The sequence below is a fragment of the Sphaerodactylus townsendi genome, linkage group LG03 (genome assembly GCF_021028975.2).
Source record: "Sphaerodactylus townsendi isolate TG3544 linkage group LG03, MPM_Stown_v2.3, whole genome shotgun sequence".
NCBI lineage: Eukaryota > Metazoa > Chordata > Lepidosauria > Squamata > Sphaerodactylidae > Sphaerodactylus > Sphaerodactylus townsendi.
Window position 1 is genome coordinate 172,612,479 of NC_059427.1, and position 17,935 is coordinate 172,630,413.

The 17,935-nt window shown below is 48.6% G+C and overlaps 1 protein-coding gene across 1 annotated transcript in view; it reads left to right on the forward strand.

Moving 5' to 3' along the window:
• ITGA7 (integrin subunit alpha 7) overlaps nt 1-17,935 on the forward strand; it is a 94,640-nt gene that overhangs the window by 60,307 nt on the left and 16,398 nt on the right. The window contains exons 8-14 of the mRNA XM_048487607.1: nt 2,121-2,209; nt 2,378-2,505; nt 5,077-5,172; nt 8,359-8,420; nt 8,725-8,894; nt 9,517-9,666; nt 15,133-15,245. Coding sequence (XP_048343564.1) covers nt 2,121-2,209; nt 2,378-2,505; nt 5,077-5,172; nt 8,359-8,420; nt 8,725-8,894; nt 9,517-9,666; nt 15,133-15,245 — 808 coding nt within the window. The remainder of the gene's footprint in view (nt 1-2,120; nt 2,210-2,377; nt 2,506-5,076; nt 5,173-8,358; nt 8,421-8,724; nt 8,895-9,516; nt 9,667-15,132; nt 15,246-17,935) is intronic.

Genomic DNA, 17,935 nt, shown 5'->3' on the forward strand with positions numbered 1-17,935 from the left:
TGGTATCTATTTTTATTTTTGAAATTTACCAGCAGCTGCTGCTGCATTTCCCACCCTTGACTTATACGCGAGTCAATAAGTTTTCCCAGTTTTTTGTGGTAAAATTAAGTGCCTCGACTTATATGCGGGTCGACTTATACACGAGTATATACGGTACTTAAGAGGGGCCATGGATTATTCAAAGAAAATCTGCTTTGTATGCAGAAAGTTCCAGATTCAATCCCTGGCAGCTCAGCTCGTGTCAAAAGGGCCAGGTAGTAAGTGGTGTGAAACACACCTGTAATAGCTGCTACCAGGAAAATATTCTGTCTCAGAAAAAATATGTCAGTAGGGTTGTATACTTGTCTGCCACAGAACAAAACATGCCAGTCCTTCTTTGTTGCAGAATGCTTCTCCTGGGTCCTAGCGCCTACCTAGTCCTGCTTCCCCCCGCTACCCATTTGAAAGTAAAATACATTTTGGCATTCAGTTTAATTATACAACATAAGCACCCAACTCAGTCACACATTTTTATTCCCAGTATGTAAAAATGAATAATGATTCTCATATTAGTTTGGGACTATATTCTGATGTGGAAGGATACAATTTTCTTGACTGCTGCACCTCAGTGCAGGCAGAGTATAGAGTTGGCAATATTAGACCAAGGATCTGGCTCATAAGGCAGCTTCACATGGTCAAGAATATGCAGATGGGAGAGAGGAAAAAACAAGGACGCGCAGCAATCTTTGACATGTGTGTATCTTGTGCTGTTCTAATTTACGTCACACTTGTGGGTGGGAGCAGAATGTATAGGAAAATGTGCATGTTTTGTATCCAGCAGTGTGTGCATGCAGATATCTAGTGCGACCTGTGTGTGAGAGAGACTGAATTAGGTTGGATATCTGTAGAGGTGTGGAAGGTTGAGGTTGCTGTGTGTTCATAATTGTATAATTTGCACATGCTAGCTGGGGTTGGCTTTTTGATACTTGAATATATCCATGTAACAGATGCTGAATTAGGGTCCAGCTAACCATCCTCCAAGTAGCCTTCCTCCAGCCCGAGGAAACTTTCTCCAACTTATGTGGCTCTTTCAATGAAGGCCTCTCCAAAGGACCTTCCAAAGAAAAGCAGAAGAAGAGTTTGGATTTTATACCCTGCCTTTCTCTCCTTGTAAGGGGACTCAAGGCTAGTGGTGGTTCAGCAGGTTCGCACCACTTCGGCAGAACTGGTTGTTAAAACGGTGCTTGTAAACAACCAGTTGTTAAATTATTTGAATCTCACCACGCTGGCTTACAAACTCCTTCCTTTCCTCTCCCCACAACAGACAACGTGTGAGGCAGGTGGGGCTGAGAGAGTTCCGAACAAACTGTTACTAGCCCAAGGTCACCCAACAGGAATGTAGGAGTGGGGAAACAAGCCTAGTTCACCAGATTAGAGTCCACTGCTCACGTGGAGGGGTGAGGAATCAAACCCGGTTCTCCAGGTTAGAGTCCACCTGCTCTTAACCAATATGCCATGCTGGCTCTCAAGGAAGAGCACTTCGGTTGGAAGAAGGCTCCTTGGATTAGAAGAAGGCTTCAAACTTCAGCCCAGAGGAAAAGTGAGGTAGAAATGGATGGATGGATGGATGGATGGATGGATGGATGGATGGATGGATGGATGGAAGGAAGGAAGGAAGGAAGGAAGGAAGGAAGGAAGGAAGGAAGGAAGGAAGGAAGGAAGGAAGGAAGGAAGGAAGGAAGGAAGGATGGATGGATGGATGGGTGGGTGGGTGGGTGGGTGGGTGGGTGGATGGATGGATGGATGGATGGATGGATGGATGGATGGATGGAAGGAAGGAAGGAAGGATGGATGGATGGATGGATGGATGGATGGAAGGAAGGAAGGAAGGAAGGAAGGAAGGAAGGAAGGAAGGAAGGAAGGAAGGAAGGAAGGAAGGAAGGAAGGAAGGAAGGAAGGAAGGAAGGCCAAATGAACGAACAAACGAACGAATGAACGAACAAACGAACTTTGCTCAGGGTAGTGGCAGGAAAGGGTAAGACCCACCTCATTCTGTCTGTGCATTATGAAACTGAAACCAAAGAACATGGAAGGGAGAGAGAGGTGCTTGTTCTCACGATTTGCTTTTCTTTTCTGTCCAGACTTTGCAGTAGGAGCCCCGTTAGATGGTGACGGCAAGGTCTATATCTATCATGGCAGCAGTTCGGGGTTTGCTGTCAAACCTGCTCAGGTGAGACCCACCCCCTCACCCCCGTCCTTAACTTTGCAGTAAGGCAGGGATGATTATGCAAATATTACCTCCTTCCTTTGCTCTCTTGGTATTACATGTGCCTACCCCCTTTGTTCTGGTCATGTGCTGATATGTGTATCATTATTTCATTAACTCCACCCACTACAGATACTGACAGGGGAGAGTGTAGGCATCAAGATGTTTGGATATTCTTTTTCTGGAGGGTTGGATATCGATGGCAACCTTTATCCAGACCTACTGGTGGGATCTCTCTCTGACACAGTAGTGCTGTACAGGTGAGCACAACAAGCACAAGAGGTAAATCTGGGTTGACTGAAGTCCATAAGAACTTGTGTGGTGAGAGCATGTGTGGTGTAGCTATATTAGACTATTGGACTAGGATCTGGGAGAGCTGGGTTCAAGTCCCCCGTTCAGGCATGGAAGCTCGCTGGCTGACCTTGGGCCTGTTGCACACTAGTCTAGACTTAACTTACCTTACAAGGTTGTTGTGAGGATAAAATGAAACAGAGGAGAACCATGTAAGCCGCTTTGGGTCCCCAATGGAAAGGAAGTTGGAGTATAAATGCAATAAATGTGGCGCTTCCCCTCCCCGTGCAGGGCTCTCGGGCTGTGGTGCCTTCCCTCCCTCCCTTTCCTGGGGTTTTTCCTCCCCAGAGATGTCTTTTTCCAATTGGCCCGAGGGGCCAAGAAATAGTTTAGCCCACAGGGCGCCTGATGTTGGAGGCAGCCCGACCCTGTTTTCCCAGCTTTCCCTTCCCAACCCTATGTGTGCCAGCCAAGGTCCTGCTGCAGTTTGCCTCACTGTCAGCTGGACCTCCACTGCCCACCTCAGCTGCACGGCACTCTCACCCAGTTGCCTCACTGGAGCTCCCGCTAGCTTCCCCGGGCTTGAGCTGTTTCTAGCCTCCCCCACCCGGCTCCAGCCCCTCTCACGCATGCTCTTTGCTCCTTTTCCACTGTCACCCCAGAATCCCCCCTCCCATCACCCGGCTCGCGGCGGCGGGTAGCTCCCGAGCCTCGGAGTTCCTCCTTAAATCCTCTTCCGGCTCTCAAAAGCCTCCCTCTCCCACAGCTGGAGTGACTCCTGAGCCGCTTGCTAGAATGGGCTCACAGCTGTGCCCTTCCGACGCCGCCGAGTCCATGGCCCTCACGCCAGCGGTTCCCTGTATGTGCTGCCATCCCCTCGCCCGGTTTCCCCGTCGAAATTTTCCTCCAAGCAGCAGCAGTTCCACGCCAGCCCAGCCAGGCCGTCCTGCTCCTCCCGGGAATACATTGAAACTGCGACCGATCGCCTGGCCGGATGATTCTCCTGGGGTCGCGTCGACCCTTCGACCGGCTGGCACAGTTTCCTCCTGCTCCCCCCGCACGCCCAAGTCCAGGCGCAGGGGTGGCCAGAGTCCCTGCCGCCAGAGCCTCGCCCGCGCCCAGACAATAAATTTAAATAAAATAAAGAAAGACTGTAGAGTGATGACTATAGACTGTCTTAGAAAAAGATGTTAGTAGGCTTGTATATTCCTCCACCATAGAACTCAGCATGCCAGATCTTCTTTGTTGTAGAATGCTCCTAATGGGTCCTAGTGCCTACCTAGTGCTGCTTCCCCCATCCGTTTGAGAGTAAAAACATGATGAACTATAAATGAATTTGTATCAAAGTACCATGTTCAAAATTACACAAAGTGATGGTTTTGACACGTAAAAATGAATGATAATTCTCATATTTGTTCAGAACTATGTTCTAATATGGAAGCATACAATTTTTTTGACTGCTGCATCTCAGCTGACCTTACTTACATCTTTATCTGAGACAGAGTATAGACCCACTGATGCCCCAAATCTCTCTCCAATTGTCCTCCTACCTTTACCCCAGTCTGTTGCCTCCTGTTTCATTCCTTTCAGTAGAAATGCTTCAGCCAGGTGATTTACCTACATGGCACCCTTTACTAAAAGATTGTTTCATCCATGGGTTTGCTGTGAAGGCTGCTTCATGCCATGGAAGATTTTACATAGAAGCTGACAACGGACAGCAAGAGCACATTTGGGATCCACATCTGGAATTTCTCTCCAGATTTTACAGACTATCAGCCAAATGTAAAGGCCGTCGCCAGAGGTGTAGTTGGACCATACTGTGCCCAGTGTGCACTCTGTGTTTTCCGCCCCCCGCCCCCCAGCCCTCATTTACTTACCTTAGTTCAGCCTCGGCGTGCATTTATTCCCTTCAGGCTGAAAACGGCCTGGTGGAAACTACACTTCCCATGAGACTGTGGGACTCGCAAGGTCTCCTGGGAAGTGTAGTTCCCACCAGGCCGTTTTCAGCCTGAAGGGAACAGGCCGCTTCTCCAGCCTGCACTGTTTCAATAAGGTAAGTGTGGGGGCAGGGGGGGTGCTGCAGGGGGGATTTCCCGCCCCCAGCATGCGCCGGTGCAACGTGCACTCCCCGTTCCCCTGGTAGCTCCGCCTCAGGCAATCGTTTGTGAGTGTAAGAAGGCAATTCAGTTTTGGACTCCATTACCTCAGTGGTTATGATTTTTCAGTGGCTATGATTTTATGAAATGTTCTGGCCTGCTATTGTTGTAGTAGAATACTATAAAACAGGTTGCAAATAAGCATGATGTGAGGCATCCTATGGGGAATCAGAGAAGAGCAGACAAGGGAGATACAGTATTTGATAGTTTTGCTAACTCACCTGGAAAGGGGACGCTTGAAGTTATCCTAGAAAACTATAACCCTCTCAAGAACATTGCATTGCCAGGCTGATCCTTTGCCTTTTTAGACATGATAACCTGGCTGTCTCAGATGCTATGATCCACACATCTCAGTCTCTCATCATTATCACATGTACATTTTAGGACCCGGCCTGTCATCCACATCTCCAGAACTGTCACCATCTCACCACAGAACGTTGACCTGGAAAATATGAACTGCCGGCACCAACTGGGCATTTGGTGAGAAACTGTTTTCCTTCACTGTGTCTCCTTCCTCCTGCCCTCTCACCCATTCCTGATCATAAAAAGGGCTTTCAGAAGGAGTCTGTGCACATGTTACCCTGCCCTGTTGCATCTCGCCAGAAGATGAAATGGGTATGCATTCCACAGCTGTAAAAAGACAGGGGGTCTTGTCAGAAAGGAGAAAGAAACACTTCTTCACGCAACGTGTGATTGGTGTTTGGAATATGCTGCCGCAGGAGGTGGTGATGGCCACTAACCTGGATAGCTTTAAAAGGGGCTTGGACAGATTTATGGAGAAGTCGATTTATGGCTACCAATCTTGATCCTCTTTGATCTGAGATTGCAAATGCCTTAACAGTCCAGGTGCTCGGGAGCAACAGCAGCAGAAGCAGTGGTGGGATTCAAAAATTTTAACAACAGGTTCCGATGGTGGTGGGATTCAAACAGTCGCGTAGTGTCAAATGGAGCAGGGTGGGGCACAACATGGCGAGGGCATGGTCTGGGCGTTCTGGGTGAAGGGATTTCCAGAGCAGGGTGGGCGGTACTGCAGCAGGGGCACTGGGCAAAATCTTCCCACTCCACCCCAATGCCACCTGGGTAGACAGTTTTGCAAAACAGAGCCAAGCACTGAGCAAAAACTCCTCTCCCCATCCCCATGCCACCAGGGTAGAAAGATTTGCCCACAGAAACCAAACACTGGCCAAATTCTGCCCTCCCCATCCCCATGCCTGCACCAGGGAGGATAGAAAGATTTGCCCACAGAAACCAAACACTGGCCAAATTCTGCCCTCCCCATCCCCATGCCACAAGGGTAGAACGTTTAACAAAAAGCAGTTACTTACTTTAATAGCCAGGAGGAACAGGCTGAATTATTTCGTGGTGTTCCTGCTCTCCTTTGAGCTCCGTGGGCTTTACCTCCTGCCCGCCCCGCTGCTTGCGGGGCGGGCGCTCTCCCGGCGGCCAGCCAGACCGAGCCGAGCCACCGGGCCCATCTTCGCCCGCCCTGCAGGCAGCAGGGCGGGCGCATCTCTCGCCCGCAGCTGGCCAAGCCGTGCCGTGGGCTTTACTCTCTCCTGCCGAGGCGAGGTGCTCTCGGCCCGGCGGCCGGCCAGGCCCGAGCCGCCTGCGTCCCCATTCTTCGGGTCCGCCCTGCAGGAAGGCAGGGCGAGGCGATCTTCTCGCCACTTGGCAGCTGGCGCCAGAAGCCGTGCCGCGGGCTTTTGCACTCTCCCTGCTTTGCGGGCGGGTGACTCTCCCGGCGGCCGGCCAGGTCTTCGATCCACCGCCCGCCCATCTTTTGCCCGGCTCTGCAGGGAAGCCAAGGGCAGGCGCATTTCTTGCCTGCTATGACGGCCAGGCCGTGCCGGTGAGCTTGTACTCTCCCCTGCTCAGCCCCACTTGCTTGCGGGGTGGGTGCTAAAGGTTCAGCCGGCGGCCGGCCAGGTGTCGAGGCCGCCCGTCCCCATCTTCGCCTCGCCCTGCAGGAAGCTTAGAGGCGCTGGCGTTTCTCTGGCCAGCGACGGCCAGGCCGTGCCAAGTTGAAGCTTTAGCCTCTTGCCAGCCCGGCTTCATTGCGGGCGGGTGCTCTCCCGGCCGGCCAGGGCCGGAGCGCGGGCCATCTTTGCCCGCCCTGCGAGGCAGCAGGGCGTGGCGCATCTTCTCGCCCGCAGCCCGGGCTGGGCCAGTGCAGCGGTTTCTTACTCTTCCTGCCCCGGCTGCTTGGCGGGGCGGGCATCTCCTGGCGGTCGGCCAGACCGAGCCGAGCAGCCCGGGCCCTGATCTTTCGCCCGCCCACACCGCAGGCAGCAGGGCGGGCGCATCTCTTGCCCAGCGAGCCGGCCAGGTCAGCGCCGCTGTTCGATCTCTTACCTCGTCTGCTCGCCCGGCTGCTTGCGGGCGGGCGTGGCGCTTCCTGCCCGCGTGGGCGGGCGCTCGCGGGCCCGAGGCTCTGCCTTCTGCTTGGGGCTGGCGCTTCTGGCGCTCTGCCCTGCAGAAAGCAAGATTTGCCCACAGAAACCAAACACTGGCCAAATTCTGCACTCCCCATCCCCATGCCACAAAAAGCGGTAGAGCGTTTAACGAATAGCAGGGTAGAGGCGCATCTCACTGCGCCATGGAGGGAAGGGGGATTAATCATTAATAGACTTGCTGGGTCAGTTGAAGTTGAAGTTAATCATTAACCGGCAGTTTGCAGAACTGAGGAAGATTTATCAAAGGAGTTGAAGTTAATCTTTAACAACCGGTTCGCTGAACTGAAGAAAATTTAACAACCGGTTCTATCGAACCGGTGCGAACCGGCTGCATCCCACCTCTGAGCAGAAGGCCCTTGCTTTCACATCCTGCATGTGAGCTCCCAATGGCACCTGGTGGGCCACTGCGAGTAGCAGAGAGCTGGACTAGATGGACTCTGGTCTGATCCAGCTGGCTTGTTCTTATGAGGTTGGAACCCTGAGGTCTACGGTCAACTCCAGGAAGAGTTTCAAATGCTCTTCGAAACAATACAGAGAAGAGCCTTCGGGGAGGGCGGTATATAAATATAATAAATACATAAAATAAATAAATAAGATTAGCATGGCCCCTGTGCAAGGACATAAATATAACTTGGGATGGAGTATGTGTTAACCCTTCAACACCTGTTTGATCTTTCTATTCAAACCCATCTCCTTCATTCTGTTAGCATTCAAAAGAAGAAAAGACTGGCATTTTAAAATCTAGTTAAAACGCTACTAATTTTAAAGTGCAACTTACAAAGGATCCCCCACTTGTTTCTGCCATTAAAATGCTGCTGGACAAAGCAGGGGATTGGATTTTGAATATGGAAACCATGGAAGGTGGGTGGTTAAACATCTCTCTTTCCTGCTCAGCCCCAAGGCCAACTGAGGCAGCATGAATCTGTCGTTTACTATTATATGGACAGATGGAGACCCACAGGAAAATAGTGATTTAAGAGCGGTGGACTCTGATCTAGAGAACTGGGTTTGATTCTCCACTCCTCCACATGAGCTGCAGACTCTAATCTGGAGTATCAGGTTTATTTTCCCTTCTCCTCCACCTGAAGCCTGTTGGATGGCCTTGGACCAATCAGTTTTCTGCCAACCACACCTACCTTGTATGTTGTGAGGAGGGGGAGGGAAGGAGATTGTAAGCTGCCGTGAGACTTCTCCTTTGTTTTTATTTTCACAGTATGGATGTGAAAGTCTGCTTCAGCTACACAGCCAACCCCTCGAGTTACAGCCCTCCCGTCAGTGAGTATTGGCTAGACCTCATCAAGGGCATACAGCAGATATACTTCTACTGATCCTCTGCCCCTATTTGGATGTTTTAATATAATTTCGGAGGGAGGGTGTGGCTGCAGTCAGAACATTCTGACGTGTTCTGGAACATCACAGCTGCGTCCGTGGCTTAGCATCAGATAAGGGAACCTAGTGGGCGCAGCTGCTTCTCTCCAGAGGCAGCTGCATCTTGGCATCAACAGAAGAAGCTTTCTGTCTCTTCTCTCTCCCCCCTCCTCCCCCCACCCCAACTCACAGCCTCCACTCCTTCCCCCAGCGCTTGAATACACTTTCGATGCCGATACCACCCGGCGACAACTGGGCCAAGCTTCCAGAGTCACCTTCCTGGGCCGGAAAACCACAGACCCTGAACACCAATACTCTGGTGTAGTAGAACTACCAACGCAGCATGCCCGAGTCTGTGTCAAGGCTACACTGCAGCTCAAGGTGGGTCTTGCTGTAAAGAGGGTATGCTGGAAAGCTCAGCAGTGGGACTCGTGGGGCCATTGGAACTCCTTGCCTCTTGCTGGGCTTGAGGTGTTTTCTCAACCCAAACAAGGGGTACTCATCACCAGGGCAATCTTGTTAAATCTCAGAAGCTAAGCAGGGTCAGACCTGGTTAATATCAACATATTATACAATACCGTAGACACAATTTCTTTTCTGAAGTTAAAAGGAAAAAAAAATCAGACTTCTTCTCTAGTCCAAAGGGAGGGCCAAATTTTTTGATGTGGACTTCCAGACCACGGGGGGTGCTGGGCCCTTAACCCCAGCAATGAAAAAGGGATGACTGTATTGACTGTTTTGCACTGATTCACAATGGCCTTTTCAATGAACCCTTGGAACCCCGCCACCACTATATATTTCTGACTGTAATCAACTGTTGGGCATAAAATGTTGTCAGCTGTGTCTTCTTTATAAATTCTGGGAGATATTAGAGAACTGTCCAAGAGGTCACAGGGAGAGATTCATGCCAGGCGGGTGGGAGTGGAAATCCATTACAAAGTAGCTTCCAGGAACTAACAGCATACCTGTATTTTCTCTTTCTAAATCTATGACTTTACTGCAGGACAAAATCCGTGACAAGCTACATCCCATTGTAGTGGTGGTGAGCTACAACATCAAGCATCCTCGTGCCAAGCGCCAGGTCCAGGGTGCCACTTTGGGGCCTCTTATGCCTGTCCTGAATCCCATGCCACCCCACAGTCATAAAACAGAGGTAGGCACAGATGTGTGGTAGGATAAATAAAACAGAAGCCCAGTGGCTTAATGCTTATTCCAGCATGAGCTTTCATGAGACAGAACTCACTTCTTCAGATGCTACGAACAGGAAATTATATTCTGCATTTGTATAGGGGAAACTGCCAAAGGGGACGGGGAAAGGGAGGATTGGGGGGAGCAGAGAGGGGCTTGGAATGAATCGCCTCATAAATCTTTCAGGTGTGTTTCTCTGTGTAAGAGGCTGGAATGAATTTGGTTGTTACCCATCAGGTAAGGAGAGAAGTCAGAGGTTGCAGCATTTGTTCTATGAGGTGCTGATAAACAAAAGTATACTTAAGTAAGGTAAGTAACAATAGGGTGCTGTGTGGTTTCTGGGCTGTATGGTCGTGTTCTAGCGGCATTCCCTCCTGACATTTCGCCTGCATCTGTGGCTGGCATCTTCAGAGGATCTGATAGTAAGAAAGCAAGTGGAGTCTGTCTGTCTGTCTGTCTGTCTGTCTGTCTGCTAGAGAGAGAGAGAGAGAGAGAGATCTGTTGGAGTGTGCAGGGTGGGGGAAAGAACCATTGTCTGCTAACAATACCTTGCCCAGGTATGTTTGTTTAGCACTTGTGGATTTCAATGGCCATTCATGAAAATGCTTTCCTACTATCAGATCCTCTGAAGATGCCAGCCACAGATGCAGGCGAAACATCAGGAGAGAATGCTGCTAGAACACGTCCATACAGCCCGGAAACCACACAGCACCCCAGTGATTCCGGCCGTGAAAGCCTTCGACAATACATTAAGTAACAATACATTTAGAAAGAGAGCAAAAGGGAAAGATTACAGCAAAATCATCCGGAAAGCAAGTTATAATGACTTCAAGCTTCACTGACGGCAAGGTTCCCAAAGCTGGCTTCAAAAGAGAGAAGGGTGGCAGAGGAGCCCTCTTTGTTTCAGTTATAATTCAGCATTATCACTCACTGCCCTGTTTACAGTGGGGCAGACATCATCCATCAGCTGGGTTTTTGCCTGCATACGGGCAAGGGGGGGGAGGGGGCATTGTTTCGCGAGTTTTTCATGTTGCAAGCACGGTTTAATTTTTAATAAAATCTTTCATTTTTATCTTTAATCTCATCAGCAGATCGATATATCAATTTATCAGCCTAGCAATCTATCAACGTACTGACTTAAAAAAGGCAAACTATTAAAGAAAATGTATTGTCGAAGGCTTTTCACGGCCAGATTCAACTGGTTCTGGTGGGCTTTCCGGGCTGTGTGGCCGTGGTCTGGTGGATCTTGTTCCTAACGTTTCGCCTGCATCTGTGGCTGGCATCTTCAGAGGTGTATCACAGAGGGAAGTCTGTTACACGTTAGGAACAGGATCCACCAGACCACGGCCACACAGCCTGGAAAACCCACCACAACCTATTAAAGAAAAATCTTGAATACGGCATCTGTAATACTGTTTGTCTTTGATGGCGGGAAGCGAGGCGCAGGGGGTGATGGCAGCGTGCGAACTGCAAAACCGCAAAAGGACAACGTGAACTGCTATTCGCAAAAGCTCCTCAGGTTCGCAATAGTCCATCTCCCGACGTGCTTATTATAAACCCAAGCATCAATGACGACTGTCTTTTCCCGGTGTGGTCTCAATTCAGTTCCAATTTATTACAGTCAAAGACCAGCAAATTACAGTCAGGGACCGACAAATTCTATACAGCAAATTACAGTCAAGGATCAACAAATTCTATACACACTCTCAACCTTGTAATTCCCAGTATAATTGTAAAATATATAAACTACCCTAAAATCAACACTGAGGCCCTTCCAATTTCGGCGGTTGCACTTGTCCCATAAGCATACGGTAATCCTTAGCTGTTAAAATACATCCCAGTCCATAACTTAACTGGCAGGATTTAAAATTAAATCCGATCTATAACTTGAATGCTAAAATTCAAGTGTCAATAATCTCCATACGAACTTAAAGCGTTAAAATGAGTATCAACCTTGGTTAAAATTATTGCATATATCGGCGTGGAGAGCTTGCCTACTTGGCTGTACGTCTTTTCAGCCTATCATTGCACTCCCATTTGTTCAATCCTAGATTAAAATAATGGCAAGTAATAATATTAAGTAATTAATAATGATTACATGAGTTTCCCCATATATATTCATATATCTGTATCTCTAACACAATATCAGTTGCCTGCTCACTGGTCTGCGTTTCTTTATAACAAATGTACAAAATTTGGCAACCAATCTAGACCAGTTTGGATTTTTGTCTTCCAGGAGCTTCCTTATATATACATTTTCTGGATAGCCCCTGAAGTTATTTAGTATTGGGTCTAGTATTTTGGCTCTTATTTCTCTGAAGTGAGGGCAGCGGAGGAGGATGTGGCCTGTAGTGTCCATTTCTTCTGGTCTGGAATCACTAATTACATTGTTATTAATGACCAAAATAACCAAGAGGCTGGAGAGACATCCCCGCTTTGTTTGATCAAATGCAGAGGGCCATGCAAATAGGGTGTCAATACCGGACTGATCAACTAGTCTTATTATTTTACAGGGTTTTTTTTACTATTAGTACTGATTTATTGATCTATCAATATGGTTATGTAATATTTTTTTTAATCTAAAGATCTAAGGATATGCAGATGTGGGGAGGCCCTGGCCCATAGAAATGATATGACAGGACAAGAAGTGGGAAGTAGTCAGTGACAGGGAGGAGGGCAAGTGGAAAGTGTGCAAAGCAACATGTGGGAGTGTGTGGGGGGGCTGGCTGGCAGCGGGTGGAGGGAAGAGGTCCAGGGCAAAGCGGTGCCCACTGGCAAATCTGTCCCGCTCTGGCAGTAAAGCAAAATTAAAAATGTGCTATAAAATTTGCAGAAAAACCTGACTTCATTTTATATATTTTTTTTCTAAAATAAGACACTCCCTTACTTTAAAGGTCCACTCTGTGTGTGCGCGCGTGTGCACATGTTCGCCATCACTTAAACCAGATGATTTATGTCAACCCTGTAGAGTTTTCAAGGCAACAGATGTTTGGAAGTGTAGGAGGTTAAGAGCTCGTGTATCTAATCTGGAGGAACCGGGTTTGATTCTCCGCTCTGCCGCCTGAGCTGTGGAGGCTTATCTGGGAAATTCAGATTAGCCTGTGCACTCCCACACACGCCAGCTGGGTGACCTTGGGCTAGTCACAGCTTCTCGGAGCTCTCTCAGCCCCACCTACCTCACGGGGTGTTTGTTGTGAGGGGGGAAGGGCAAGGAGATTGTAAGCCCCTTTGAGTCTCCACAGGAGAGAAAGGGGGGATATAAATCCACACTCCTCCTCCTCCTCCTCCTCCTCCTCCTCCTCTTCTTCTTCTTCTTCTTCTTCTTCTTCTTCTTCTTCCATAACATACCCAATGGCCACCTGAAAAAGATGAGTTTAGATTTATCACACACACACACACACACACACACACACACACACACACACACACACACACACACACACACACACACACACACACACACACACACACACACACACACACACACACACACACACACACACACACACATTCCTGTAAGGAGACTCAAGGTGGTCTACAAACTCCTTCCCTTCCTCTCTCCACAACAGACACTTTGTGAGGTCAGTAGGGCTGAGAGAGTTCTGAGATAACTGTGACTGGGCCAAGGTCACCTAACCAGCTACATGTGGAGGAGTGGAGAACTGAACCTGATTCTCCAGGTTAGAGTGTTATCCACTACACTACACCACACTGGTCTCTAAGGACCTCTAAAGAAGCTACTTTTGTTGATCAGGAGGAAGTGACATGTTAACTCATCACAATGGGAGTTAAAGTGTGCAACTCACTTCCATGCTTGCTCCTGCAATTGTTGGCTGCTCAAAGCACAAACCAAATACAACACACATGAAGCTACAACGATGTGGGGTGGACGACTGTGTTGCTTGTCACTAGGAGGTCAGAGGGATTATCCAGGAAGGGGCCCTGGCATACACGGGGAGTGGTTGCAGCTCAGTGGAAGAGCCTCTGCGTTGCGTGCATCTTAATTTAAAAGGACCAGGTAGTAAGTAATGGGAAAGACCTCTGCCTGAGACTATTAGATTTAGTTGAATTATGGATCAGCCCAGTCGTGTGTGTGAGTGCAGTTCATAGAAACTTCTCAAGAGATAAACGTAAAAGGTAAAACTTACATTTATTCAAGCGTCTCCAGTTCACAGCTTTGTTCCAAGAAAAAGGTAGATAGAACGAAACCCTAATCTAAGGAATACTTTCCCTACAACAAGTGGGCACTCTAACGCATCGTCACGTGTGTGGAGGTGAGAGAGTGCTTCAGTGGGAAAGCCCCACTGATGGAGTCAGCCATTATCCATGTGCTCAGGACGAAGGCCAGGTCAGAAGTGAGACCAGCATGGGGAAGAAAGGAAGTTAGTGGGTGGTCTCCTGGCCCAGACAAGGAGGGCAAAACAAGAGAGGCAACACAGAGTGAGATACACAGCACCCCCCAGTGTCCAGGCATGCAGAAGTCGCTTATTCCAGCAGAGACCCTGGAAGGCAGCTTCCAATCTGAGTAGACAGCATTGACCTTGATGAACCAATAGTCTGATTCGGTATCAGCCAGTTTCATGTGTTCATGTGAATCTACATCCCATATAGTATGCCCAGTGGTGGGATCCAAACATTTTAGTAACAGGTTCTCATGGTGGTGGGATTCAAACTGTGGCGTAGCGCCAATGGGACTGGGCGGGGCACGGCGACAGGGAGCAATGGGCAAATTTGGGCATTCGGGGGCTGAACGCATTCCCTGGAGCACGGGGCTGTAGCAAAGGGGCGCAGCACACTGCGCGGGTCCTTGGGTGGGAAACGAGATACCTGCCGCAGGGCGCAGGAGCTGCCACGCTATGACCCCGGTGCAACTCTCCTGCCTAGACTGCTTCAGAAGTTCTGCGGCGCTTACTGCTTTGAGGAAGAGGAGGGGCGTAACAAAGGCAAAAATCACGTGGCAAAATCACCCATTAGTAACCCCCTCTCAGCACACACAAATAATTAGTAACCTATTCTCGGGAACCTGTGAGAACCTGCTGGATCCCACCTCTGAGTACGCCACTTGCACTAGACACTTTAGCAGGAAGTGAGGAGAAATGGGGTGTTCTCAGTGATGGAAAGCTGCAGTTTACATGATGGAAAACTGTGCAGAGTCTTTGCAACAGAAGGGCAATCCTGAGGTCTGGATCCCTTGCAACATGTCAGCGCAAAAGAAAATGACACAAAACATCTGGGACCGTCTTGCCTTGTGTCTGCATGCTCATTCTTTATTCCAGACCCATTGGGCATTGGCTGTGTGGAAGAATGTGCTTTGGCACTGAGCAGGAAGTCCAAAATCACACTTTGTCCCAGTCCTTGAGACCCACAACCTATATCAATGAGGTCTTTTTGGAGCTTATTAACCCCTGTTCCCTCATGTGTGTTCCCACAGGTAAACTTCCTAAAGCAGGGATGTGGCGAAGACAAGATCTGTCAGAGCAACCTGCAGCTGAGCTATGGGTTCTGTTCTCGTATCGATGATTCTACATTCCATCCCTTGCCCAGGTATGTTTGTTTAGCACCAACAGGACTGCGTAGAATGTACAAATAGCAACAGTGATTTGCACCTTGTTGCATTGTAGAATCTAACAAAATTTTGGGAGTGTGAGCTTTTTGAGAATCAAAGCTCTCTTCGTTAGATGATCTTTAATTCTTAACAGCTTATACCCCACCCCCCAATTTTGTTGTTCTCTAAGTGCTACTTGACTCAAATCTAGTTGTTTTACTACAGGCCAGCATGGCTACCCTCTGAAACTATCTTCATGGAGTGACTTTGTTATTCCAGCTTTCTGGTATCCATCTCCAAGTAGGGGGAAAAGCGCCCGGTGCACTGGTGCGTCCTCTGCCCCCGTCCCACCCTGGAACGCCCCTGTCCCACCCTGGAATGCCCCCGTCTCACCCCAGAACACTCCCATCCCACCCCGGAACACCTCCGGAACGCCCCTGGAACGCCCCCACGGGGGCACGCGTCCAGTGCATCGCGCACCCCCGCGTCCTCTGGGAGCTACGCCTCTGTCTCCAAGCTTTTAAGATGGATCTGAATGCTTTCACAAGAGCCAGTTCTGATTGGTCCATCTTGATACTATTTTATTGGCCTGGTTTGGCAGAAGATAGATAGATAGTTTATTTACGGTCATTGACCAGCAAGATCCAAAGAATTAAAATCATAATATACAGATTAAAACAGTTAACAAAATGCAGACAGGCTGTTAGACAGTGCTGGGGTGGAGTCAGCAGTTGTGGTCCACATTGGTACCAATGACATTGGGAAATGTAGCCGGGAGGTTCTGGAAGCGAAATTTAGGCTGCTAGGAAAAAGGTTAAAATCCAGGACCCCCAAGGTGGCATTCTCCGAAATGCTACCTGTTCCACGCGCAGGGAGAGCTAGTGGGCAAGCCGTGAGATACAGGTGTCTTCAAATGCGATGGATGAGAAGGTGGTGTAAGGCAGAGGGGTTTCAGCTTTGTCAGGAACTGGGGAACCTTTTTGGGATAAAGGCAGGCCTGTGTACAAAAGGAGGGCCGGGCTTCATCTTAACCAAAGAGGAACCAGGCTGCTGGCTGGCTCAAGCGTTAAAAGGTGGCAGAACAGCTTGCAAACCGATCCTTGGGGGAAAGCCGACATAGAGCTGAGGTGCGCACTCTCGGTTCGGAATACAGAGTCCATGGGGATGCAGACACAGAGAGAGGTTTTTTTCAAATCAACCACATACTGGCGAGGAGCAAGTTAGCAATGTGATAAGTGATAGTGTCTACAAAAGGCTGGAGGGCAAAACACATAAATCCCAGGTTAAGGACAGAGACAGAGTATACAAGTGTCTCTATGCCCCAATAGTAGAAGCATCTCGACCTAAAATGGGGAGCTGGAGTACAGAGTTTTGAAGGAGGACATTGATATAGTGGGCATCACAGGAGACATGGTGGAATGAGGAGAACCAGTGGGATGCTGTTATCCGGTAGGTTACAGGCTCTACAGGAAAAGGAATAGGACGGAGGCGTATTGGGGGTGGGGTGGCCCTCTACATCAAAGAGAGCATAATGTGTCACATAAAATAGACAATGCAGGGGGAGCTGATTCCTCTACAGAAGCACTGTGGATATCAATACCAGGGGTGAAGCCAAAAGTTTAACATTAGGAATATATTATCGGTCCCCTGACCAAAGTGCACAAGAGGATTACTGAGGGATGGAAAAAGAAATTAGAGAGGCCAACAAAAAAGCAAAAATGTAATACATTGGTAATAGGCGATTTTAACTATCCCCACATAAACTGGAAAAATGCATCGTTCAGGTCATAGTAAAGGAGAGAACATTCCTGGATATGCCCCTTCTAAATGACTGTGGCTTGAGCAGATGGTTGTAGAACCAACCAGGAGATGTGGGATCCTAGATCTAATTCTATGTGGGACCCAGGACCTAAAAGTGCGGGAAGTCAGTGTTGTTGAGCCGATAGGGAACAGCGACCACAATGCTGTCCAGATTCGAAGTATCTCTTGCATCGCAGAACAAGTGACAACTACTAATGTAGTTACATTTGCCTTCAGAAAGGGAAATTTCTCAAAGATGAGGGGGATAGTGCGCAGGAAGCTGAAAAGCGGAAAAAAAACCAAGAGAGTCAAAAAATGTCCAACTTAAGGTGCTTGGAAAAGGTTATTTTAAAAAAACACAGTAAATTCAAAAAGCTCAGCTGGAATGTGTTCCTTGCAGAGGTTAGAAAGGCAGCGCCCAGTCCAAAAGCAGAAAGCCACCATGGTTAACAAGGGAGTGTTGATGGGTCATTATTAGGAAAAAAAGATGTCTTTTAGAAAATTTAAGTCCAACTTAAACTGATGAAGAATACCAGAGAAGGAGAAATCACAAATGGTGGCAAAAGAGAAGGCAAGTTAGCTGCTTCTTAAAGGGAGGCAAAAAAGGATTATGGGAGGGAACGCATGGCTGCGAACATCAAGACTATGCAACAAACAGTTCTTCAAGTACATCAAAAGCAGGAAGCCAGCTAGGGAAGCGGTAGGTCCGTTAGACGATGACAGGAACAAAGAAGGTTATTGCTAAAAGGTGACAGGAGATTGCAGAGAAGCTGAATGTAATTCTTTGCATCTGTCTTCACCCAAGAAGGAGGTGTGAGGAAAATTCCTGCACCTGAACCAAGCTTCTATAGGAGGTGGACTGGCTCCCTACAGTAATGAGCGAGGGTAA